This window comes from Clinocottus analis, unplaced genomic scaffold, assembly GCF_023055335.1.
Source record: "Clinocottus analis isolate CAN_PGR_092001 unplaced genomic scaffold, fCliAna1.0.p SCAF_53, whole genome shotgun sequence".
Taxonomy (NCBI): Eukaryota; Metazoa; Chordata; class Actinopteri; order Perciformes; family Cottidae; genus Clinocottus; species Clinocottus analis.
In genome coordinates, this window is record NW_027176211.1 from 101,130 (window position 1) to 126,709 (window position 25,580).

Sequence of the window (25,580 nt, forward strand, 5' to 3'; positions counted from 1 at the left end):
ATATATATATATATATATATATATATATATATATATATATATATATATATATATATATATATATATATATATATATATATATATATATATATGTATATATATATATATATATATATATGTATATATATATATATATATATATATATATATATACATATATATATATATATATATATATATATATATGTATATATATATATATATATATATATATATATGTGTATGTATGTGTATATATATATATATATATATATATATATATATATATATATATATATATGTGTATGTATGTGTATATATATATATATATATATATATATATATATATATATATATATATATATATATATATATATATATATATACATATGTATGTATATATATATATATATATATATATATACATATGTATGTATGTATATTTTTTTTTTTTTACATATAAAATAACTTTGTGGTTTTGTTTATGCCTTGCTGGCCCTGACGGCAAAAAAAAACGGTTATGGAGTGTTTTCTGGTAATACTGCCTAAAGAAAGGTGTGTGTGTGTGTATGTGTGTGTGTATAGTTGCAGTACCATGCCGGTTTAGCCTCGAGTTTGTTGAATCAACAATCACTCAAACGATCGGCCAATCAAATGGGAGCTTCAGCCAAGCGACGACCCAAAGTCCAACCCAGTACTCTGGTACTACCTCCTCAGTGAGTACTGCATTGTTACAAAAGTTCTTATATAGTTATAAATTGTTATAAGCATTGTTAGTAACTGTTATGTTAAAACTGTTATTAACAGGTAAAACTGTTAATTGTTAAAACTGTAAAGCTCCTGCAGCCTTCAGACTGTAGTTCTTATGTTTTTATATCTCACGAGGAAGCAGCAGCCTTGTTGTCTGGAACGTAGAGCGGCGGCCATCTAACAATCTTGTGTGAAAAGGAGCGGTGACTATGATGTGTGAAACCGAGCAGTGGCCATGTTTTGTGAAATGGAGCGGCGGCCATGTTGTCTGAAATGGAGCGGCGGCCATGTTGTCTGGAACGTAGAGTGGCGGCCATGTTGTCTGGAACGTAGAGTGGCGGCCATGTTGTGTGGAAAGGAGCGGCGGCTATCTTGTCTGAAATGTAGAGGCGGCCATGTTGTGTGAAAAGGAGCGGCGGCCATGTTGTGTGAAAAGGAGCGGCGGCCATGTTGTGTGAAAAGGAGCGGCGGCCATGTTGTGTGAAAAGGAGCGGCGGCCATGTTGTCTGAAAAGGAGCGGCGGCCATGTTGTGTGAAAAGGAGCGGCGGCCATGTTGTGTGAAATGGAGCGGCGGCCATGTTGTCTGAAATGGAGCGGCGGCCATGTTGTCTGAAACGGAGCAGCGGCCATGTTGTCTGGAACATAGAGTGGCGGCCATGTTGTGTGCCAAGGAGCAACTTCCCGTGAGAAGCAGTGTTTTTCTTTGTTTTCCGTGAACACAAAAAGAACTACTGGAAGAATCACAACCCGGTTTTTGAGCTTTAGGGCGAAATTGAAACTAACGACTGATATTTGATCTAGCAAGACTAGTTATACTCGTTACCGTGGTAACGTGTATGCACTTTAATTATATTTTCCCTGACTAATGGGTTGAAAGCAGTTCAAACTACTGTGCTTCTATCCAGCTGAACCATCTTCATGTTGGTCGATAAAGGCCCGCACGACTTCCTGTTCCAGGCTCACACTCTGCTCCTCTGGACAGGTATGTGGATGATGTCATCTCTCGGATCGGCAGGATGTTTCCTGATATGAGCATCGAGCTGTTCAGGCCCAACGGGACGTCTGCAGTACTGCTGGTGAGAAAACGTGTTTGAACCCACTATACAGGTAACAAGTGTGTCTCAGGTGTGCTTCACCAGGTAACGGAGTGTCTCTCCTTAGGTGACCCTGGGGAAGGTGTTGAAGGCAATCGTCGTGATGCGTTCGCTGTTCATTGACAGAACAGTTGTTAGAGGATTCAACGAAAATGTTTACAATGAGGACGGAAAGGTGTGAGGTCCAACTCACCTGGCAGGTAACCCTGGCTGTCTCACCTGTCTGTCTCATACTCACCTGCCTGTCTTCCTTAGCTGGACATCTGGACCAAGTCTCAATACCAGGTATTCCAGAAGGTAAGAGTCACCTCTTCTCCCCTGAGCCCCTGCACACCTGCACACCTGCGTGTGAAGCCCTCTGATGGCGTTCATGTTGCTAGGTAACCGACCACGCCAGCACGGCCCTGCTCCACTACCAGCTGCCCCAGATGCCCGATGTGGTGGTCCGGTCCTTTATGGTGAGACCTGTCTGTCTGCCCGTCTGTCTGTTTGCCTGTCTGTCTGCCCGTCTGTCTGCCCGTCTGTCTGTCTGTCTATCTGCCGGTCTGTCTGCCCATCTGTCTGTCTCTCCACCTGTCTGTCTCTCTAGACCTGGCTGCGGAGCTACATTAAACTACCTGTCTGTCTCTCCACCTGTCTGTCTCTCTAGACCTGGCTGCGGAGCTACATTAAACTACCTGTCTGTCTCTCCACCTGTCTGTCTCTCCAGACGTGGCTGCGGAGCTACATTAAACTACCTGTCTGTCTCTCCACCTGTCTGTCTCTCTAGACCTGGCTGCGGAGCTACATTAAACTACCTGTCTGTCTCTCCACCTGTCTGTCTCTCTAGACCTGGCTGCGGAGCTACATTAAACTACCTGTCTGTCTCTCCACCTGTCTGTCTCTCCAGACGTGGCTGCGGAGCTACATTAAACTACCTGTCTGTCTCTCCACCTGTCTGTCTCTCTAGACCTGGCTGCGGAGCTACATTAAACTACCTGTCTGTCTCTCCAGACCTGGTTGCGGAGCTACATTAAACTACCTGTCTGTCTCTCCACCTGTCTGTCTCTCTAGACCTGGCTGCGGAGCTACATTAAACTACCTGTCTGTCTCTCCAGACCTGGTTGCGGAGCTACATTAAACTACCTGTCTGTCTCTCCACCTGTCTGTCTCTCCAGACCTGGTTGCGGAGCTACATTAAACTACCTGTCTGTCTCTCCACCTGTCTGTCTCTCTAGACCTGGCTGCGGAGCTACATTAAACTCTTCCAGTCTTCCTGTCAGCGTTGTGGTAATTTCCTGCAGGACGGACTTCCTCCAACATGGAGGGACTTTAGGACCCTGGAGGCGTTTCACGACACTTGTCGCATGTAAACAAACACTTTTTTTTCTGTTGGTATTTTGTACAAACAAGTTTCAATAAAGTTTAATTAATTTTACAGTTGAGTTTTTCAGTCAACCGTATAATTATATTAAATAAATTGAATATAGTTAAGTTATACGTACTGACTCAAATGGACTGTATAATGATGTACGCAAGATGCTAGTGATTTATTTGTTCCATTTTATTTGTAAATACATTTTGTATGAATGTACCACACAATAAACTACGGTCGCGATGAAATGACTTTATGGACAAAATGCAGCTCCCAGTGTGCAGATGAACCGGCTGCTAGAAGCCACCGCAGGGGGCGGAGTCAAAGGAAACACAGGAAGTCACAGAAAAATCACTTCCTGTTTGTTCAAAACTTCAGGCTTGAAGTTGACGGACTACGTTTACATGTGTAGCTTTGTTTGATATGTTAGTTATTATCAACCTCACAAGATATGGGTAGCGGTTATATGTTAGTGCTTATGGGTTACTGGTTATGTGTTCCTGGTTATGGGTTACATGTTACCGGTTATGGTTATATGTTAGTGGTTATATGTTAGTGGTTACATGTTAGTGGTTATGGGTTATGGGCCGTGGGTTTCAGCCCTAGGTCTTCATTGAGGGCCGTATAGTCCCACAACGGGCCGACTGAAGGGAAAAGTGTTCCTGGAATTTCTGTCACAGCGTGACACACGCAATACACGACGCGGTCATACATGTGTGGACAGCAACTAGCATGTAGGAGGTCACGAGAACAAAAAAAGGGGACGTCCTGTTGACCGACGTGGACCCACGAAGCCACTTTACCCACCAGAGCGGACCCTCTCTTTCCACTGTGCCACGTGGTTTCAGACCCTCTGAATCGCACGTGCGTGAGACTCCTTTTGGTGGGCCGATGGCCGCCCTGGAGACGCCCTGAAGGACAGCGTGTAGAATGCACGGTCCCGGGCAGCAGCAATGTCCGGGCACGGGCGCTCTAAAGCACCACCTTCAGCCCGAGTCTTTCTAAGCCAACCTCGAGCCAGTCGCAGCGCACTACTGTGCTCTTCCAGAGAGGAAGACAGGTGACAAAAAATGTGGTGCTTGCGGTTATGGGTTTGTGGTTATGGGTTAGCGGATAGTGGTTATGGGTTTGTGGTTATGGGTTAGTGGTTATGGGTTTGTGGATAGTGGTTATGGGTTAGTGGTTATGGGTTAGCGGATAGTGGTTATGGGTTAGTGGTGATGGGTTAGCGGATAGTGGTTATGGGTTAGTGGTGATGGGTTTGTGGATAGTGGTTATGGGTTAGTGGTTATGGGTTAGCGGATAGTGGTTATGGGTTAGTGGTGATGGGTTAGCGGATAGTGGTTATGGGTTTGTGGTTATGGGTTAGCGGATAGTGGTGATGGGCTAGTGGTTATGGGTTAGCGGATAGTGGTTATGGGCTAGTGGTTATGGGTTAGCGGATAGTGGTTATGGGTTAGTGGTGATGGGTTAGCGGATAGTGGTTATGGGCTAGTGGTTATGGGTTAGCGGATAGTGGTTATGGGCTAGTGGTTATGGGTTAGCGGATAGTGGTTATGGGTTAGTGGTGATGGGTTTGTGGATAGTGGTTATGGGTTAGTGGTTATGGGTTAGCGGATAGTGGTTATGGGTTAGTGGTGATGGGTTTGTGGATAGTGGTTATGGGTTAGTGGTTATGGGTTAGCGGATAGTGGTTATGGGTTAGCGGTGATGGGTTTGTGGATAGTGGTTATGGGTTAGTGGTGATGGGTTTGTGGATAGTGGTTATGGGTTAGTGGTTATGGGTTAGCGGATAGTGGTTATGGGTTAGTGGTGATGGGTTTGTGGATAGTGGTTATGGGTTAGTGGTGATGGGTTTGTGGATAGTGGTTATGGGTTAGTGGTTATGGGTTAGCGGATAGTGGTTATGGGTTAGCGGTGATGGGTTTGTGGATAGTGGTTATGGGTTAGTGGTGATGGGTTTGTGGATAGTGGTTATGGGTTAGTGGTGATGGGTTTGTGGATAGTGGTTATGGGTTAGTGGTGATGGGTTTGTGGATAGTGGTTATGGGTTAGTGGTGATGGGTTTGTGGATAGTGGTTATGGGTTAGTGGTTATGGGTTAGCGGATAGTGGTTATGGGTTAGCGGTGATGGGTTTGTGGATAGTGGTTATGGGTTAGTGGTGATGGGTTTGTGGATAGTGGTTATGGGTTAGTGGTTATGGGTTAGCGGATAGTGGTTATGGGTTTGTGGTTATGGGTTATGGGTTTGTGGATAGTGGTTATGGGTTAGCGGATAGTGGTTATGGGTTATGGGTTTGTGGATAGTGGATAGTGGTTTTGGGTTTGTGGTTATGGTTAGCGGATAATGGTTATGGGTTAGCGGATCGTGGTTATGGGTAGTGGTTATGGGTAGTGGTTATGGGTTAGTGGTTGTGGGTTATGGGTTAGTGGTTATGGGTTAGTGGTTGTGGGTTAGTGGTTGTGGGTTAGCGCATAGTGGTTATGGGTTAGTGGATAGTGGTTATGGGTTAGTGGTTGTGGGTTAGTGGTTATGGGTTAGTGGCTGTGGGTTAGTGGTTATGGGTTAGTGGATAGTGGTTATGGGTTAGTGGCTGCGGGTTATGGGTTAGTGGATAGTGGTTATGGGTTAGTGGATAGTGGTTATGGCTTAGTGGATAGAAATGAATGGAATGAATGAAAAGTACTTTAATCTCCACGGAGAAATAGTGGTTATGGGTTAGCGGATAGTGGTTATGGGATAGTGGTTATGGGTTAGCGGATAGTGGTTATGGGATAGTGGTTAGGGGTTAGTGGTTATGGGTTCTGCTGCAGTGGATATGTGGTGGACATGATGGTGGAAATAAGAGCAGAAGGGGTGAAGTAACATTTCCTATACGGAGATCACAGCGTGCCTTCTGGAGAGGACCTTAGCTAATATATGGTCATTATTGTTATGATTTTAATTATTATTACATGCATCATGTACATATCAACTATTGACTGTGTATATAGATATTTACACATTTATGTCATATTCCGTGTTCACACTGGAGCAGTTATTGTGTGACAGCAGGGCGGGGCGCCACTGCGCATGCTCAGTATACACGTACACAATCTCAGCATCTTCACACTCATGACAAAGGGTCCTCCGGGGAGACGCGCTGCGCGTGCCCGCGTCCTCCACGCTCGTGCTGCTGCAGACAGACAGGGTGCGCGCGGCGTTCAGCAGCAGCAAGCGCTGATAGCGGCTCTGTACCGAGAGGAGCGCGAGCGCACCGGACACGATGAGCGTCAACTGGGGCACCGAGCTGTGGGTACGTACACCGGGACCGGGAGCCGGCCACCGGACTGCCTGCGTGAGTGTGTGTTTGCGCGCGTGCATGATGGCCCTTGTGTGTGAGGCCCTCGTGCTTCTGTCTGCTCTGCCATAGCAACACAGTGATGACGACACCGGCTCGCGCTCTGCGTCCTCCATGATGCTGCAGCGCGCGACCCCGAGACCCGAGACCGGGACCTGAGACCGGGACCCGAGACCGGGACATCCAGTGCCCCAAACTTCTTCATATGCTTATTTTAATGCATACAACCTTGTGCACTTGACTGTGTTGTAATGGTGAAATATTCAGGGTGCAACTCCTACACATGATGATGATGATAATGATGATGATGATGATTATTGATTATTACATTTAACTATAACGCCAGGCTTCTTAATAAAGTGCATTAAAATCTCGTGACCACAGATGTATATATGTTCAATTCGTAGTATACATATATATAAAAATATAAATATAAATCACATCATATAAAAGTTCTACTTCTATTTGCATCTCATTGTGTGAAGTAAGTGTTTGATCACTCAAAACATGACAGTACTGTTGCTGGCAGCTCAGAGGTCAGAGGCGTCTTTTAGTTGCTCATCAGGTTCTCAGGAGGGATTGTGGTTCACTCCACGTCCTGAAGGCCTTGGGGCTGTAGCTGGGACACTGGAAGCTTTTAGCTCCCTCTGATGTTTTCTGGGATTCAGGTCTGGAGACTCTGGACCAGTATGTTCAAGACCTCCATGTGCTTCTTCTGGAGCTACTCCAGGACCTTCATGTACTTCTTCTGGAGCCACTGCAGGACCTCCATGTGCTTCTTCTAGAGCCACTCCAGGACTCTCTCTGAGAGACTAGTTAACGCTCTGAGAGACTAGCTCACGCTCTGAGAGACTAGCTAACGCTCTGAGAGACTAGCTAACGCTCTGAGAAACTAGCTAACGCTCTGAGAGACGAGTTAACGCTCTGAGAGACGAGCTAACGCTCTGAGAGACTAGCTAACGCTCTGAGAGACTAGCTAACGCTCTGAGAGACTAGCTCACGCTCTGAGAGACTAGCTCACGCTCTGAGAGACTAGCTAACGCTCTGAGAGACTAGCTAACGCTCTGAGAGACGAGTTAACGCTCTGAGAGACGAGCTAACGCTCTGAGAGACTAGTTAACGCTCTGAGAGACTAGCTCACGCTCTGAGAGACTAGCTAACGCTCTGAGAGACTAGCTAACGCTCTGAGAAACTAGCTAACGCTCTGAGAGACGAGTTAACGCTCTGAGAGACGAGCTAACGCTCTGAGAGACTAGCTAACGCTCTGAGAGACTAGCTAACGCTCTGAGAAACTAGCTAATGCTCTGAGAGACAAGTTAACGCTCTGAGAGACGAGTTAACGCTCTGAGAGACAAGCTAACGCTCTGAGAGACGAGTTAACACTCTGAGAGACGAGTTAACGCTCTGAGAGACGAGTTAACGCTCTGAGAGACAAGCTAACGCTCTGAGAGACAAGCTAACGCTCTGAGAGACTAGCAAACGCTCTGAGAAACTAGCTAACGCTCTGAGAGACGAGTTAACGCTCTGAGAGCCAAGCTAACGCTCTGAGAGACTAGCTAACGCTCTGAGAAACTAGCTAACGCTCTGAGAGACGAGTTAACGCTCTGAGAGACAAGTTAACGCTCTGAGAGACCAGCTAACGCTCTGAGAGACTAGCTAACGCTCTGAGAGACGAGTTAACGCTCTGAGAGACGAGCTAACGCTCTGAGAAACTAGCTAACGCTCTGAGAGATGAGTTAACGCTCTGAGAGACAAGTTAACGCTCTGAGAGACTAGCTAACGCTCTGAGAGACTAGCTAACGCTCTGAGAAACTAGCTAACGCTCTGAGAGACGAGTTAACGCTCTGAGAGACGAGTTAACGCTCTGAGAGACTAGCTAACGCTCTGAGAGACTAGCTAACGCTCTGAGAGACGAGTTAACGATCTGAGAGACGAGTTAACGATCTGAGAGACGAGTTAACGCTCTGAGAGACGAGTTAACGCTCTGAGAAACTAGCTAACGCTCTGAGAGACGAGTTAACGCTCTGAGAGATGAGTTAACGCTCTGAGAAACTAGCTAACGCTCTGAGAGACGAGCTAACGCTCTGAGAGACGAGTTAACGCTCTGAGAAACTAGCTAACGCTCTGAGAGACGAGTTAACGCTCTGAGAGACGAGTTAACGCTCTGAGAGACGAGCTAACGCTCTGAGAAACTAGCTAACGCTCTGAGAGATGAGCTAACGCTCTGAGAGACGAGTTAACGCTCTGAGAGCAGACTAATTAGCGGGAGCGAGCGCGTAAAACAGGAAATGAAGACGAGGAACGAAAAGGGTTTGATCACAACATAGTGCTGATTTCCAGTGAAAGATAATCACAATTTCCCAACGTGAGGTGAGTTCTCTAAACAGGTCACGTTTAAAAGCCTCTGCAGTCTGTGGCGCCCTCAGATGGTCGGGGAAGGTATTTCACAGCCTCTGAGCTGCAGAGGAAAAGGCCTGGTCGCCCATAGTGCGGAGCTTGGTTCTGAGGACAGAAGTCGCGAGAGCACTTATTTTCATCGGTGGCTAGGTGTCATCCTCCACCCTGCTTTCAACCGGCCTGGTGACCAGGTCGTCAGTTTTATAGTCCCGTATGTGCGGACTATTTTCTCTACGCTACTGAAATGCGATACACAACTTTTGGTGTCTACAACTATGTTGGGTTGAAAGGCAGCTTACTAATACTGTTTATAATGTCGCTGGTGCGCGTCGGGCATAACAACACCCTTGAACAGTACATTATTGAACGATACAGTATTGCCTCTCGGAACCTTATTGCTTATATATATATATATATATATATATATATATATATATATATATATATATATATATATATATATATATATATATATATATATATAATGTTTGGTTAACTGACTACAGACTGAATGTATTTTCTGTTTCAGGACCAGTTTGATAACCTGGAGAAACACACCAGCTGGGGAATCGACTTCCTGGAAAGATACAGCAAGTTTGTGAAAGAGAGAGCCGACATCGAGCTGAGTTACGCCAAACAGATCAGGTACGTACACCACCTGCACAGACCTGGTCTCTCTCTGGGAGGTGAGACCTGGTCTCTCTCTGGGAGGTGAGACCTGGTCTCTCTCTGGGAGGTGAGACCTGGTCTCTCTCTGGGAGGTGAGACCTGGTCTCTCTCTGGGAGGTGAGACCTGGTCTCTCTCTGGGAGGTGAGACCTGGTCTCTCTCTGGGAGGTGAGACCTGGTCTCTCTCTGGGAGGTGAGACCTGGTCTCTCTCTGGGAGGTGAGACCTGGTCTCTCTCTGGGAGGTGAGACCTGGTCTCTCTCTGGGAGGTAAGACCTGGTCTCTCTCTGGGAGGTGAGACCTGGTCTCTCTAAGGGATGTGAGACCTGGTCTCTCTCTGGGAGGTGAGACCTGGTCTCTCTCTGGGAGGTGAGACCTGGTCTCTCTAAGGGATGTGAGACCTGGTCTCTCTAAGGGATGTGAGACCTGGTCTGCCTGTCTCCCTGACACTCCTGTCTGTCTGCAGGAGTCTTTCTAAGAAGTATCACCCCAAGAGAAGCAGAGAAGACGAGAGCAGGTCTGAATATGATTCATGAATATTTGTGTCGTGACTCAGCAGCTGTGAGGCGTGTGATTGGTTGGTAGAGGTGCAGCTGCGTTCTGATTGGCTGTTGCAGGTATACCTGGTGTTTGGCCTTTTCAGCGACTCTCCGTCAGCTGAATGAACTCTCAGTGCAGAAAGAAGAACTCGCTGAGAACCTCAACACACACGTTGTGTGTGAGCTCACACGTTACACACAGGAAGTGAAGGCTGAGAGGAAGACTGTGAGTCCACACACACACACACACACACATAGACACACACACACACAGACACACACACACATAGACACACACAGACACACACACACACACATAGACACACCCACAGACACACACATAGACACACACACATAGACACACACACAGACACGCACACACTCACATAGACACACACACAGACACACATAATCTATAACATGAATATTAACTCTCATGTATATAATCTATAACCTGAATATTAACTCTCATGTATAATCTGTAACATATATATTAACTCATGTATATAATCTTAAACATGAATATTAACTCTCATGTATATAATCTATAACATGAATATTAACTCTCATGTATATAATCTATAACCTGAATATTAACTCTCATGTATATAATCTATAACCTGAATATTAACTCTCATGTATAATCTGTAACATATATATTAACTCATGTATATAATCTATAACATGAATATTAACTCTCATGTATATAATCTATAACCTGAATATTAACTCTCATGTATAATCTGTAACATATATATTAACTCATGTATATAATCTATAACATGAATATTAACTCTCATGTATATAATCTATAACATGAATATTAACTCTCATGTATATAATCTATAACATTAACTCTCATGTATATAATCTAAACTATGAATATTAACTCATGTATATAATCTAAACTATGAATATTAAGTCTTTTATATAATTCAAACTATGAATATTAACTCTCTTGTATATAATCTATAACATGAATATTAACAATTAGTCATTTGAATGTGGCATGGCACTTCCTGTCGCCGGGGACGGAGTTCATACTACAAAAGTTTTAGAGTTGTAAAATGAACTGACAGCTGCATCCAACTGTTTGCACAGAGATAAGCCACGCCCCCTTTCAGGCGCGAGTCCCATTGGTGACGCGTTTGGTGTGAACGCAGCTTTACTAAACTAGGCCCCGCCCCCACCCTGCTCAATAACGTACATATTATCAAGTGACCAGTTTCTCTTTTTTGTTTTTCTGGTTGCAGCATTTCCAAGATGGCCGTCGTGCCCAGCAGCACATTGAGAGCTCATGGAAACAACTGGAGTCTGTGAGTGACAGCTGACCATCCACCAATGTTGACCCGCCCACAAACTCTAACTCCGCCCACATACACAACACAAACTCAGTTTTAAACTAATGTACACCTTTTGACTACATGATGAAATGCATTGATTGACAGTACCTCGTTAAAGGAGGTCAAACACAATTGATAGGGTTTGTTTGTTGTTTACTTGTTGTTGTTTTGTTGACCAGAGTAAACGACGCTTTGAGCGTGACTGTAAGGAGGCGGAGAGAACGCAGCAAGTCTCCGACAGAATCGACCTGGACAACAAGACGGACGGAGAGAAGGTGAGCAACACCTGACAGTACTTCAACAGTACTGCAGTACTTTAACATGCACACCTGAGAGTACTTCAACAGTACTGTAGTACTTTAACATGCACACCTGAGAGTACTTCAACAGTACTGTAGTACTTTAACATGCACACATGAGAGTACTTCAACAGTACTGTAGTACTTCAACATGTACACCTGAGAGTACTTCAACAGTACTGCAGTACTTTAACATGCACACCTGAGAGTACTTCAACAGTACTGTAGTACTTTAACATGCACACCTGAGAGTACTTCAACAGTACTGTAGTACTTTAACATGTACACCTGAGAGTACTTCAACAGTACTGCAGTACTTTAACATGTACACCTAAAATCTCATTACCAATAAATTCATATTTTGGTGAAAAACATGAGTGCTGATATCTGTCTGTCTGTCTGTGTCTCTGTGTCTCTCTCTCTCTCTCTCTCTCTCAGCGCTGCTCACTGAAGGTAAGTTCCTTTCACACAATTTATTTTAAACCCAAACCAATACAGAAACGCTGCACTTAGCTCACACACTAAGAAGTGATTATTATTATTATTGAACTCAGCTGTCTGTAAGAGGTATTGGTGCTTAGTATTCATATATTATCTATATATGGGTATGTATGTATGAAATATATATTTATATGCGAATAAATGTGTATATAAAGTTGAAAAAAATGAATATATATATTTTTTTATTAGGGCTGGGCAGATTAATGCGTTAACGCAAGATTAATGTGGCAATCCTTTAACGGTGTTACCTATTTGATCATGCGTTAACTGCATGTTTCGTTATTTTTGCATTTTCTTTCTTTTTGCAGTGGGAGGGGCTTATCACTGCAGTGGGCGGGGCTTATCACTGCACACAGGTGCTGCACTTTAAATTTTAAATCTCTCCAGACGTAGTTCAGACCGGGCGTCTGACGGCTCTCTCAGTCCGGCCCACGTGAGGTCAATCAAACATGAAAATAAATAAATAAGATAAATGCAAAGAATGCAATACGACACTGCTTTTATTTTGATATGGTGTCTGTACATGCTTTTACTTTGAAGTGGTTTATGTACGTGCTTTTACTTTGAAGTGGTGTATGTACGTGCTTTTACTTTGAAGTGGTTTATGTACGTGCTTTTACTTTGAAGTGGTTTATGTACGTTCTTTTACTTTGAAGTGGTTTATGTACGTGCTTTTACTTTGAAGTGGTGTGTGTACGTGCTTTTACTTTGAAGTGGTTTATGTACATGCTTTTACTATGAAGTGGTTTATGTAGGTGCTTTTACTTTGAAGTGGTGTGTGTACGCGCTTTTACTGTGAAGTGGTGTATGTACGTGCTTTTACTTTGAAGTGGTGTGTGTACGTGCGTGTGCTTCCGTAGCCTCACCAACAGGCTCGTTGAGGACTTTTAGACTTGAGCCTGAGTGAAAGTCTTGTGTAGTTGTTGTGTAGTTTGTGTTCTCAGAGCAGCGGTGCTGCATCGAGCCGCTCCGGCTCACAAAGAGAAACACAGTCTCTCAGGACTCGTTGCAGCTCACAGTCCAGACTGAACATTAATGCTCAAAGCTGCTGACCTGAGGTCTGATTCATGCAGAGCACTTTATCACAAGATGTTCAGGTCACTTGTTCAAGACAACACAGACTGGACTTTTACCAACGAGGAAGAAAAACTGAACTGAAAACATGAAAAGCACTTATTGCTTTTGTATAAAGTGAATCAACTGTTGGTCTTTAACATCTTTAAGGTAAGAAACAGACTGAACATGGACCAAAGAAGGAGTGGTTTGTCCCTCACAGGGACCCTTACTACTGTTTGGAAAAAAAACAGATGTATAAACTATATATGTATGTATGTATGTTAACTTGCTGTTGCTCCAGAATGCTGTTATATTGTTCTTTAAAATAAAAGCGTGCAATACACTCGTTGAATTTTGCGCTTCATGCTATTGATCGCAAAAAATCATGCGATTAATCAGTTCATTTTTTTCAAGTTTGCCCAGTCCTAGTTTTGTGTGTATTACTATTCCTCTCCTGGTTTCAGGCTCGGCAGACGGCTCAACAGAAAAAACAGGCTGCTGAAGAGTCCAGGAAAGACTATGTGACCTGTTTAAACCAGTTTAACCAAGACCAGCATCAGCACTACCACACCCTGGTACCAGTTATATACCAGGTAAACCAGCAGCACCACACCCTGGTATCAGTTTTATACCAGGTAAACCAGCACTACCATACCCTGGTACCAGTTACATGGGCGACTGTGGCTCAGTGGTGAGCAGGGATTGTCTTTCAATCAGAGGATCGGCGGTTCCATCCCCGGAGCCCATGTCAATGTGTCCTTGAGCAAGGAGCATGAATGATGTCATGTAGTGTTAAAGCGCTTTGAGTGGTCGGAAGACTAGAAAAGCACTATACAAGTACAAGTCCATTTACCATTTAATCACGGGGTAGGAGTAGAAGTCCAGGTTTAGGCATTCAAATAGGTAGGGGTAGAAGTCCAGGTTTAGGCAGTCAAAGGGGTCGGGGTAGAAGTCCAGGTTTAGGCATTCAAAGAGGTAGGGGTAGAAGTCCAGGTTTAGGCATTCAAAGAGGTAGGGGTAGAAGTCCAGGTTTAGGCATTCAAAGAGGTAGGGGTAGAAGTCCAGGTTTAGGCATTCAAAGAGGTAGGGGTAGAAGTCCAGGTTTAGGCATTCAAAGAGGTAGGGGTAGAAGTCCAGGGTTCAGGCAGTCAAAGAGGTAGGGGTAGAAGTCCATGTTTAGGCAGTCAAAGAGGTAAGGATATAAGTCCATGTTTAGGCAGTCAAAGAGGTAAAGATATAAGTCCAGGTTTAGGCATTCAAAGAGGTAGGGGTAGAAGTCCAGGTTTAGGCATTCAAAGAGGTAGGGGTAGAAGTCCAGGTTTAGGCAATCAAATAGGTAGGGGTAGAAGTCCAGGGTTCAGGCAGTCAAAGAGGTAAGGATATAAGTCCATGTTTAGGCAGTCAAAGAGGTAAAGATATAAGTCCAGGTTTAGGCAGTCAAAGAGGTAGGGTGGGCAGGTGAAGGCATGATCAAAAGGACAATCAAGCAGGGAAGGACTGGGTAGGGCAAGAGGGAGTTGCTGGATCTAAAATGACAACACAAACCACACACTTGTATCGGTTATGATTCAGGTCTCCTCCCACTTGGGCGTGTTCTGAAAACCTCTAATAGGAGGCGTCCAAGAGGTACCTTGACTAGATGCCCAAACCACCTCAGCTAACTCCTTTCAACACGAAGGAGTGAGCCCTCAACTCCAAGTTCCCTCTGATGTCCGAGCCCCTTACACTATCTCTAAGGCTGAGCTCTACAGAGGAAACTTATCTCCTTACTCTATGTGTAAGGCTGAGCCCTACAGAGGAAACCCATCTCCTTACTCTATGTCTAAGGCTGAGTCCTACAGAGGAAACCCATCTCCTTACTCTATCTCTCAGGCCGAGCCCTACAGAGGAAACTCATCTCTTTACTTGCTGAGCTACGGAGGGGTAAATTCATCAAGACAGTCCAGTGCAGCATCTGTTTTACTGCTGCAGCCTCACCAATCCGCCTGTCGATCCCCCACTTCATCTTCACCCTCACTAGTGAACGAGACATGAGATACTTGAACTCCTTCTCTTGCGACAGTCTGTCCCCACCTGGAGGAAGCAATCCACTGGTTTCCAGTTGAGCACCATGGCCTCAGATGTGGAGGTGTTGACTCTCATCCCTGCTACTTCACACTCGGCTGCAAACTGCCTCAGTGAATGCTGGAGAGAGGCAACCCCGAGTGCCTGAACATGACATGCTCTGCCCCCCGGCTGCCTCTGGATATCCTCTCCATGAAGGTCACGAACAGGACCGGTGATAAAGGGCAGTCCTTGAGGCCAACACCCACCTCGAACATGTCTGAGTTAATGCAGAGAATACAAACATGTATGTCAGCCAAGACAGCCCCAACAATGTCTACCATGACCCTCCCACCACAAAAGTCCAATAGTAAGACACCACTCTAGTTCAGATTGGGTAAGCCGTTCCTAATTTTATTAATTTGTCATGTTGCCGCAGCGTATCCAGGACATGGAAGAGAGGCGGATTGAGAGAATCTGCGAAGCAATGCGTTCATCAGCTGAGGCTGAAAGGAAAGTTCTTCCTGTTGTGAGTCGCTGTCTGGACGTCATGATGGACGCTGCTGAGGGCGTCCAGCCCAGGAGGGTGAGTCTCCTGTGGGCGGAGCTCTGGACTTCAGGGCGGAACCACAGAGCTCCATGTTGAATCGTGTGTGTGTGTTTAGGACACCCAGCAGGTGGTGGAGGTCTACAAATCCGGCTTCGACCCCCCAGGTGACGTAGAGTTTGATGACTACAGCGCCTCCATGAGGAGGAGCATCTCTGAATCCAGTTACCTGGACAACCGGATGGAGGGGCGGAGACACAGCAGGAAGCTATGGCCCTTCATACGGAAAAACAAGGTACATACGCACACACCTGACAAGGACACACATGCACACACCCGACAGGTACGCACACACCTGACAGGTACACACACACCTGACAGGTACACACAAACATATGACAGTTACATACACACACACACACACACACACACACACACATGACAGGTACACAAACACATGGCAGTTACATGCACACACACCTTAAATGGCACGCACACCTAACCGGTACACGTACACACATGACACACATGTGACAGGTACACACACATGACACACATTAAATAAGTACACACAACTGACAAGTACACACATCTGATCGGTACACACGTGACAGTTTTACACATGTGACAGGTGCACAAATGGAGTAGTCGGTGTACTCACACTTCTCTCTCTCTCCAGCTGTTGACCCTCCTCTCCTCCCCCCGGCAGCCTCCTCCCCCACCCCCGACCTCACCTTCACCTGGGGGCGTAGCTAACAGTCCCCAGTCCCCGCCCCCTGCCTGCAGAGAACCAATCACACAGCGGCTGAATGACCTCATGACCTCTGGCTCCAGGACCAGGAAGCAGTGTCTGCGCAGCCTCAAGAGAGGGGTACACACATGTATATATGTACACATATGTAAACACACACTAATGTACTTACGCCCAAAGCTGTGTTGTTAATGTTGTCATGTTTCCTTAATGCTTCTCTCTTCTTGGACAGCTGTCTCTCAAACTGGTCAGTAACAGTTGTATGAAATTATTATTTTAATTGTTCTCATTATTATTATTATTATTATTATTATTATTATTTTTAAAGTGTAATTACAATGTAATGTTTTGTCATATATTATATTGTAATCATATAATATATTGTAATTAAAGCTGGCCAATGCAAACGCGTTGACAACGCCTTAACTTCTCAATCCTTTAACGTGTTAATTATATGATTCTGCGTTAACTGCATGTTGTTTTGCAGTGGGCGGGGCTTATCACTGCACACAGGTGCTGCACTTTAAATCTCTCCAGACGTAGTTCAGACCGGGCGTCTGACGGCTCTCTCAGTCCGGCCCACGTGAGGTCAATCAAACATGAAAATAAATAAATAAGATAAACGCCAAGAATCCATTCCAACGACACTGCTTTTACTTTGAAGTGGTGCGTTTATATGCTTTTACTTTGAAGTGGTTTATATACGTGCTTTTACTTTGAAGTGTTTTATATACGTGCTTTTACTTTGAAGTGATTTATGTATGTGCTTTTACTTTGAAGTGGTGTATGTACATGCTTTTACTTTGAAATGATTCATGTACGTGCTTTTACTTTTAAGTGGTGTATGTACGTGCTTTTACGTGCTTTTACTTTTAAGTGGTGTATGTACGTGCTTTTACTTTGAAGTGGTGTGTGTATGTGCTTTTACTTTGAAGTGGTGTGTGTACGTGCTTTTACTTTGAAGTTGTGTGTGTACGTGCTTTTACTTTGAAGTGGTGTGTATACGTGCTTTTACTTTGAAGTGGTGTGTGTATGTGCTTTTACTTTGAAGTGGTGTGTGTACGTGCTTTTACTTTGAAGTGGTGTGTGTACGTGCTTTTACTTTGAAGTGGTGTGTGTACGTGCTTTTACTTTGAAGTGGTGTGTGTACGTGCTTTTACTTTGAAGTGGTGTGTGTACGTGCTTTTACTTTGAAGTGGTGTGTGTACGTGCTTTTACTTTGAAGTGGTGTGTGTACGTCCTTTTACTTTGAAGTGGCGTGTGTACGTGCTTTTACTTTGAAGTGGTGTGTGTACGTGCGTGTGCTTCCGTAGCCTCACCAACAGGCTCGTTGAGGACTTTTAGACTTGAATTTGGCGCATCATGCGATTAATCAGTTACATTTTGCCCAGCTCTAATTGTAATGTAGAATAATATATTGCAATTTATCATGATTATAATGTATAATATAATCATATGTATATTTTTGTGCATATGTTGCAGGGCTCTGGTCCTGCAGACTGCAGTCATCTTCCTCCTGAACAAAGAAGAAAGAAACTTCAAACCAGAATTAACAACATCAACCAGGAGATTCAGAGAGAGCGAGAGCAGAGGTACACACAGAAATACACACATTTACACAGTGACATCTATTGTCCTCTTGTCACATGACATCTATTGTCCTCTTGTCACATGACATCTATTGTCCTCTTGTCACATGACATCTATTGTCCTCTTGTCACATGACATCTATTGTCCTCTGGTCACATGACATATATTGTCCTTCTGGTCAGATGACATCTATTGGTCTTCTGGTCACGTGACATCTATTGTCTTGTCACATGACATCTATTGTCCTCTTGTCACATATTATTATTGTGAAAGTACTGTGAGCATCTTCTGGCATCAGTGTCACGTTTAACTGCAGCGAAGAAAGAGAAGCGTGATTAACGGGCGCTTTTACTTCAAGAGACCAAAACCTTTGTTCTGGAAGATTTACACTTCTCTCTCTCTCTCTCTCTCTCTCTCTCTTTCTCTCTCTCTCTGTCTCTCTCTCTTTCTCTCTCTCTCCTCCCTTCTCTCTCCCCCCTTCTCTCTCTCTCTCTCTCGCTCTCTCCCCTTCTCTCTCTGTCTCTCTCTCGCTGTGAAATATTGATTATTGTATTCATTCATATTAACTACAAACCATTTGCATTATTTTGTTGTTTCAGAGACGCACTTTTGAAAATGAGGGAAGTTTATGAACAAAATCCTCAGATGGGCGACTCCGTCAGTCTGGAGCCTCGACTGGAGGAAGTGAAGCAGAGTCTGCAGAGGCTGGAGGAGGAGCTGAGGAGGAACCAGGTACCAGGAATACTATGTACTGTATATACATGCAGAGGCTGGAGGAGCTGAGGAGGAACCAGGTACCACAGTATCACAGCAGTTTAGAATCCATCCCACAGTATGTAGTACCACAGTACCCAGTAGTATCTCTGTGTACTTGTACCTCTGCAGGACTGGCTCTCTGAGGCCTCTGACCTCAACAGCAGAAGACAGAGTGGAGGTTGTGGGTTGAACTCCGAGGAGACGACACCCGGAAGCAGCAGCCTGAAGCAGCTGGAGCACCGGAGCCCAGCCAGCAGGGAGAGGTACCTATCTGTCTCTCTTCCTGTCTGTCTCTCTTCCTGTCTGTCTCTCTACCTGTCTGTCTCTCTACCTGTCTGTCTCTCTCCCTGTCTGTCTGTCTCCCTGTCTGTCTCTCTACCTGTCTGTCTCTCTCCCTGTCTGTCTCTCTCCCTGTCTGTCTCTCTACCTGTCTGTCTGTCTCTCTCCCTGTCTGTCTCTCTCCCTGTCTGTCTCTCTTCCTATCTGTTTCTCTACTTGTCTTTCTCATCTCCCAGCGAGCAGAGAGAGGTCCTGGTTATTGATTATTATATTGATGTTCCTGTAGTACTGAAGGAGTCAATGTTCCTCCTTCTTCAACATGTCTATCTCTACCTGTCTCTCTCTCTCCACATACCTTTCTTCTTCTACCTGTCTCTCTCTCCTCAGTCCTGACGGCAGCTACACTGAGGACAACAGTGCAGAACTTCAGTTTAAATCTCGTAGTTCAGAGTTTGAGGATGACTTTGAAGATGAAGAACCGTTACCCAGTATTGGCACCTGCAAGTCCCTTTACCCGTTCCAAGGTACTGTTTACTGTACTACTGCTACTGCTACTACTACTACTACTATTCAGTTCAATTAAGTTTAATTTGTGTAGCCCACAAATACTCCATAACTTAACCCTTTAGTCCAGTCTACTCTGTAACTTAAACCTTTAGTCCAGTCTACTCTGTAACTTAAACCTTTAGTCCAGTCTACTCTGTAGCTTAAACCTTTAGTCCAGTCTACTCTGTAACTTAAACCTTTAGTCCAGTCTACTCTGTAACTTAAACCTTTAGTCCAGTCTACTCTGTAACTTAAACCTTTAGTCCAGTCTAGTCTGTAACTTAAACCTTTAGTCCAGTCTACTCTGTAGCTTAAACCTTTAGTCCAGTCTACTCTGTAACTTAAACCTTTAGTCCAGTCTACTCTGTGACTTAAACTTTTAGTCCAGTCTACTCTGTGACTTAAACTTTTAGTCCAGTCTACTTTGTAACTTTAACCTTTAGTCCAGTCTACTCTGTAACTTAAACCTTAAGTCCAGTCTACTCTGTAACTTAAACCTTTAGTCCAGTCTACTTTGTAACTTAAACCTTTACGGGCAGAGTTGAAACATACTTTTAAGTCAAATTTTTGAGGTAACGTATCACATAACGTCTCGACATGCCAAGAGACCTATACGCATGGATGGATGTATCCAGTTATTTTTCAAAATAAAACATCTTTCCGACCTTTTGATTATTTTTGTTTTTTTTAAATGAATTCTTTCTGTGCGGTACAAAGGGGCCACGACATTAAAGGACAGATGAAACTGAGTTCTCTTTGGTCTGAATGTGTTGATGATCTTCTGCAGGACAAAATGAAGGCACTCTGTCGATGGTGGAGGGAGAACTACTTTCTGTGGTGGAAGAGGACAAAGGGGACGGTTGGACCAGAGTACGGAGGAACCTGGAGGAGGAGGGATACGTCCCCACCTCATACATCAAAGTCTTCCTGGACAGCAGTGCCAAAGGTGCCATGACCTACATATGACCTTCATGTGACCTTTAAACCACCTGACCTCAGTAGGACTTTTATTGACCAGAGTATGACCTGTAAATATGACCTTTACCGACCTCCACGTGTCCTTTAGGATGTCCACTCCAAGAACTGAAAGCATAGGAATGTGAGCGTCCAGCTCTCTGGAGCTCCTCCTTCTCGAGGAGATCCGCCCCCTCGAGGAGTTCCACCCATTTGGGTGTATCAATAATACGGCCCAGATTATTGACCATACAGGGCAATATACACTTTTGCAACTACAACTGTGTCTGGCCATGCAGTCGGATTGACGGACTCATTCTGGTACCATACCAACGTTCACCGATATCTCCCTCTAGGAATTCACCTCCATCTTTGTGTCCTGATACTCCGTCAGACGGGTTTTATAAATGCTCATATTTGTGGACCTCTTTAGCCAAACGTTCTTCAACAGGATTCATTGTTCCTGTTTCTGCTGTGGCTTTTAAAAACAGAGGTATTATGCTGTGAAACCGGAAATGAGAGACTCAGAAAGGACGTGGTTAGCGGACCAATCACAGCCTTGCTGCTGCGAACGGCTCGCGTAGCTTCGACGGATAGTCAGACATTTTGGGCGACGCACGCAAGATGGGATGACGCAAGGGGCCTGAGGGTCTTGCATGCTTGCGTCTCTGCGTAAAACCCGAATATTAAGCAGCCTTAAGACAGCATCACATGACGTAGTTAACGCCCTGTAAACTCAGATGGCTTTTGATTGGTTGTCAGTCTATTGCCCATCGATCTGAAGTGAAGTGGTGGAATGGGCTATCAGGTATCACAGTTCTAATGCCAGGGTGCTGAAAAGAGGCTCCATGGTGCTGGAAGGAGGCTCCAGGTTGCTGAGAGGAGGCTCCAGGTTGCTGAGAGGAGGCTCCGGGGTGCTGAGAGGAGGCTCCGGGGTGCTGAGAGGAGGCTCCGGGGTGCTGAGAGGAGGCTCCGGGGTGCTGAGAGGAGGCTCCGGGGTGCTGAGAGGAGGCTCCGGGGTGCTGGAAGGAGGCTTCGACCGCTTGTGGAATCTCAGATTCAAGAAGAGCAGTGCGGATTCCGTCCTGGTCATGGATCAGTGGACCAGCTCTTTACCCTCAGATACTCCTGGAGGGGTCCTAGAGTTCACCAACCAGTGGACTTGAAGAAGGCTTTCCACCGAGTCCCTCTGAGTTGTTGTGGGGTGCTGCAGGAGTACTGGGTGCTGGACCCGTTGCAGCGGGCCGTCCGGTCTCTGTACTGCAGTAGCAGCTGTGTTCATATCCTCACAATAAGTCAGACTCGTTCCTGGTGGGTGATGGTCTCCAGGGCTGCCCTTCATCACCGGTCCTGCTCATGACCTTCATGGAGACAATATCCAGGAGCAGCCGGGAGAGGAGAACGTCATGTTCTGGTTCTCCGGATCGCCTCTCTGCTGTTTGCAGATGATGTGGTCCTGTTTGCCTCCTCGGACCATGACCTCCAGCATTCACTGGGGAGGTTTGAGCCAACAGGGATCAGAGTCAGCACCTCCACATCTGAGGCCATGGTGCTCAACTGGAAACCAGTGGATTGCTTCCTCCAGGTGGGGACAGACTGTCGCAAGAGAAGGAGTTCAAGTATCTCATGTCTCGTTCACTAGTGAGGGTGAAGATGAAGCGGGGGATCGACAGGCGGATTGGTGAGGCTGCAGCAGTAAAACAGATGCTGCACTGGACTGTCTTGATGAATTTACCCCTCCGTAGCTCAGCAAGTAAAGAGATGAGTTTCCTCTGGAGGGCTCGGCCTTAGAGATAGAGTAAGGAGCTTGGACATCAGGAGGAGCGTGGAGTCGAGCTGCTGCTCCTTGGCTTCTGAAGGAGTCAGCTGAGGAGGTTTATCTCATCAGGACGCCTCCTGGTCGCCTCCCTTAATGGTTCTCCAGCTCGTCCAACTGGCAGGAGGCCCGGAGGAGGACCAGGACACGCTGTAGGATTATTTCTCCCGGCTGGACTGTGAACGCCTCGCGATCCCCAGAATGAGCAGAAATGTTGCGGGGGAGAGGGAAACCTGCTGGTTTGCTGCCACGAGACCCGACGGCGGATAAGTGGCTGAGAATGGATGGATGGATCTGTATTTATATTTAAATACATAATTATAACCATCTTCTTGGAGTGGACTTTAAATGAATATATGTATTCCTAATTATACACATAAATACTTATAACGATCGTATTGGCCCTTAAATCAACTCTTGTCGCTCTTTGACCTCCAGATGAACTTTGACCTTTTGTAAATGAAACATAAGAACTACTGACTTCTCCCTCAATGACCTCTATATGACCTTTGATCTCTAAATGTCACTCTGCTGGTTACTAGGTTACAGCAGCCTGTCTGTGTGCCAGGAAGCTCATCTCAGGCTCCGCCTCTTTAGATCTACTGATTTTCTTTTTTCCATCATTTGGTCTGAAATACAAAATGTGAGAAATGTGTCTTTAAATGTCTCATACACATAATAGTATTTTCGCTACATATGATATATTATTAGTATAGTGTAGGCGTGTGCTCTGACTCATCTACCTGTCTGTCTCCCTGTCTGTCTCTCTGTCTGCTACCTGTGTGTCTGTATCTTTAGGCTTTGTGCAGAGTAGTCGGCTAGTCTAGTTTCCAGCAGTGAGGACGACTCGCCAAAGGAAAGGGAAGGAAAGGAAAGGTGACAGCTTCTCATTGGACAGTTTAACTCTTCAGATATCTCGGCCAATCAGATGACAGACTGGTGTTGCTACGCGATGGAAGACAGGCGCCATCTGGTGACTGAGGAATGAAATAATAAATCAGAACCCAGATATTAGACAGGTGCCAAACACAGATTACACGTCCAATCTGAGCTCATACATTACACAGGTCCCGATCAGGGTTAGTATATAAATACGCTCTGTATTTATTGTAGGTCCAGATTATCACAACAATAATGTCAATGTGACTTCAGGTTTTCCTCTTTATAAGTTTAAATGTGAAGAAATAGACATTAATGTTTGATGAGTTGAGCCCCTATGATAAAAGAAACCACATCCTGATCTTATGATCTCTTGGTTTCACATTTGAGCCTCAAATGATGTTTTTGGTGCTTGAAATGAGTTTCTGTAATTTATTGATTCACTGACGAGCTGACTTGAGATCAGTTGAACCTGTTGTATTTAAACCTTTTGAATGTTATTGAAAAGAAAACGATTGATCCTATTGGCCGAGAGACTGAAATAATACAGGAAGTGAACAACCTGTTTCTGTCACAGCATGTATATAGAAACTGTAGCTGCATAGTTGTAGCCCCGCCCCTGTCTACCTGCTGATATTAGCCCTGCCTGTGGATTAACCAGTGTCTATTAGCCCCGCCTCCTGCTTCTTGATGACGATGATGATATTGATTGTGTGAAATGTGAACTTTTTTATTTCATAGTGAGATATTGATCAGTTATTGATTTTTTTTTTAAAATTAAGACGTGAGACTGCTGATCACGTGCTTTTAAACTTCCTGTATGTTAAACTTTCAAAATAAAGTACATTCTGATCAAACAAGGAGTTGTAAGATGTGTTCATTCGTACTGTTGCTCGGAGACACTGTGGCAGAAGTAATCAGAGTCTTCTTTATTTTACATGTGTTAAAAACAAGTTTAACATTGTGGTTAGTGATAAAATCCAAAACATTTCACATGTTAAGGCTCATGACCAATACTTCCTTGGACATTTACTTCACATGCAGCCTGTGAATAGTCATTTTCATTCTTTTTGTTTGTTTTTACAATCACTGCTGTTCTACCTGTGCCCAACACTTCATACTGTGCAACTAAAGACAAAGACATCTCATTAGCAATTTGTTGAAATACAGAACAAGAAGTAACACTATAAAATAAACTACAATAATTTAATGTACTTCTTCGCTCAAACTGTTTACATTTTCACAGACCAGTAAAATATAATTGTGAAAAACAACGGCGATGCCAGGAAATACTCCTGTTCTCTGAATGTGACTGATGATGAGGGTCTTCCTCGGATCTTCATCGGATCTTCATAATCATCTATTCAGTCACCATAATGTGGGTTGATCCCAACCCAGGGTTCGGGGTGACCCAGGGTTCGGGGTGACCCAGGGTTAGGGGTGATCCAGGTTTAGGGTTGACCCAAGTTTAGGGTTGACGCAGGGTTTAGAGGTGACCCGGGTTTAGGGTTGACCCAGGGTTCGGGTTGACCCAGGGTTAGGGTTGACCCAGGGTTCGGGGTGACCCAGGATTCGGGGTAACCCAGGGTTCGGGGTAACCCAGGGTTCGGGGTGACCCAGGGTTCGGGTTGACCCAGGGTTCGGGTTGACCCAGGGTTCGGGGTAATCCAGGTTTAGGGTTGACGCAGGATTTAGAGGTGACCCGGGTTTAGGGTTGACGCAGGGTTTAGAGGTGACCCGGGTTTAGGGTTGACGCAGGGTTTAGAGGTGACCCGGGTTTAGGGTTGACGCAGGGTTTAGAGGTGACCCGGGTTTAGGGTTGACGCGGGGTTTAGAGGTGACCCGGGTTTAGGGTTGACGCAGGGTTTAGAGGTGACCCGGGTTTAGGGTTGACCCAGGGTTAGGGGTGACCCAGGGCTAGGGGTGACCCAGGGTTCGGAATGACCCAGGGTTTGGGGTGACCCAGGGTTAGGGGTGACCCAGGGTTAGGGGTGACCCAGGGTTAGGGGTGACCCAGGGTTTGGGGTGACCCAGGGTTAGGGGTGACCCAGGGTTCCGGGTGACCCAGGGTTCGGGTAACCCAGGGACCCAGACCCAT

At 45.2% G+C, this 25,580-nt stretch overlaps 2 protein-coding genes across 5 annotated transcripts in view; both read left to right on the forward strand.

The window, feature by feature from the left end:
* med27 (mediator complex subunit 27) overlaps nucleotides 1–3,426 on the forward strand; it is a 7,407-nt gene extending 3,981 nt beyond the window's left edge. The window contains exons 3-8 of one of the 2 annotated variants that reach the window (XM_068601689.1): nucleotides 565–695; nucleotides 1,713–1,806; nucleotides 1,892–1,999; nucleotides 2,080–2,121; nucleotides 2,205–2,282; nucleotides 3,042–3,426. In XM_068601689.1, coding sequence (XP_068457790.1) covers nucleotides 565–695; nucleotides 1,713–1,806; nucleotides 1,892–1,999; nucleotides 2,080–2,121; nucleotides 2,205–2,282; nucleotides 3,042–3,176 — 588 coding nt within the window. In that variant the 3' untranslated portion in view covers nucleotides 3,177–3,426. The other variant, XM_068601690.1, reaches the window with a different exon arrangement.
* Nucleotides 3,427–5,653: 2,227 nt separating this feature from the next.
* On the forward strand, nucleotides 5,654–24,330 carry LOC137803331 (formin-binding protein 1-like). Of its 3 annotated transcripts, none has more exons than XM_068601693.1 (18): nucleotides 5,654–6,474; nucleotides 9,446–9,561; nucleotides 10,050–10,100; nucleotides 10,201–10,348; nucleotides 11,376–11,438; nucleotides 11,645–11,740; nucleotides 12,203–12,217; nucleotides 13,786–13,914; nucleotides 15,804–15,950; nucleotides 16,030–16,206; nucleotides 16,591–16,782; nucleotides 16,895–16,909; nucleotides 18,145–18,254; nucleotides 18,852–18,984; nucleotides 19,138–19,271; nucleotides 19,675–19,811; nucleotides 20,621–20,779; nucleotides 23,402–24,330. In XM_068601693.1, the coding sequence occupies exons 1-18, from the start codon at nucleotides 6,445–6,447 to the stop codon at nucleotides 23,428–23,430; spliced, it is 1,881 nt and encodes a 626-aa protein (XP_068457794.1). In that variant the 5' UTR covers nucleotides 5,654–6,444; the 3' UTR covers nucleotides 23,431–24,330. The 3 variants fall into 3 exon arrangements, with proteins under 3 accessions (XP_068457794.1, XP_068457796.1, XP_068457795.1); XM_068601695.1 differs by having other exon boundaries at nucleotides 16,621–16,782; XM_068601694.1 differs by lacking the exon at nucleotides 16,895–16,909.
* Nucleotides 24,331–25,580: the final 1,250 nt, after the last annotated feature.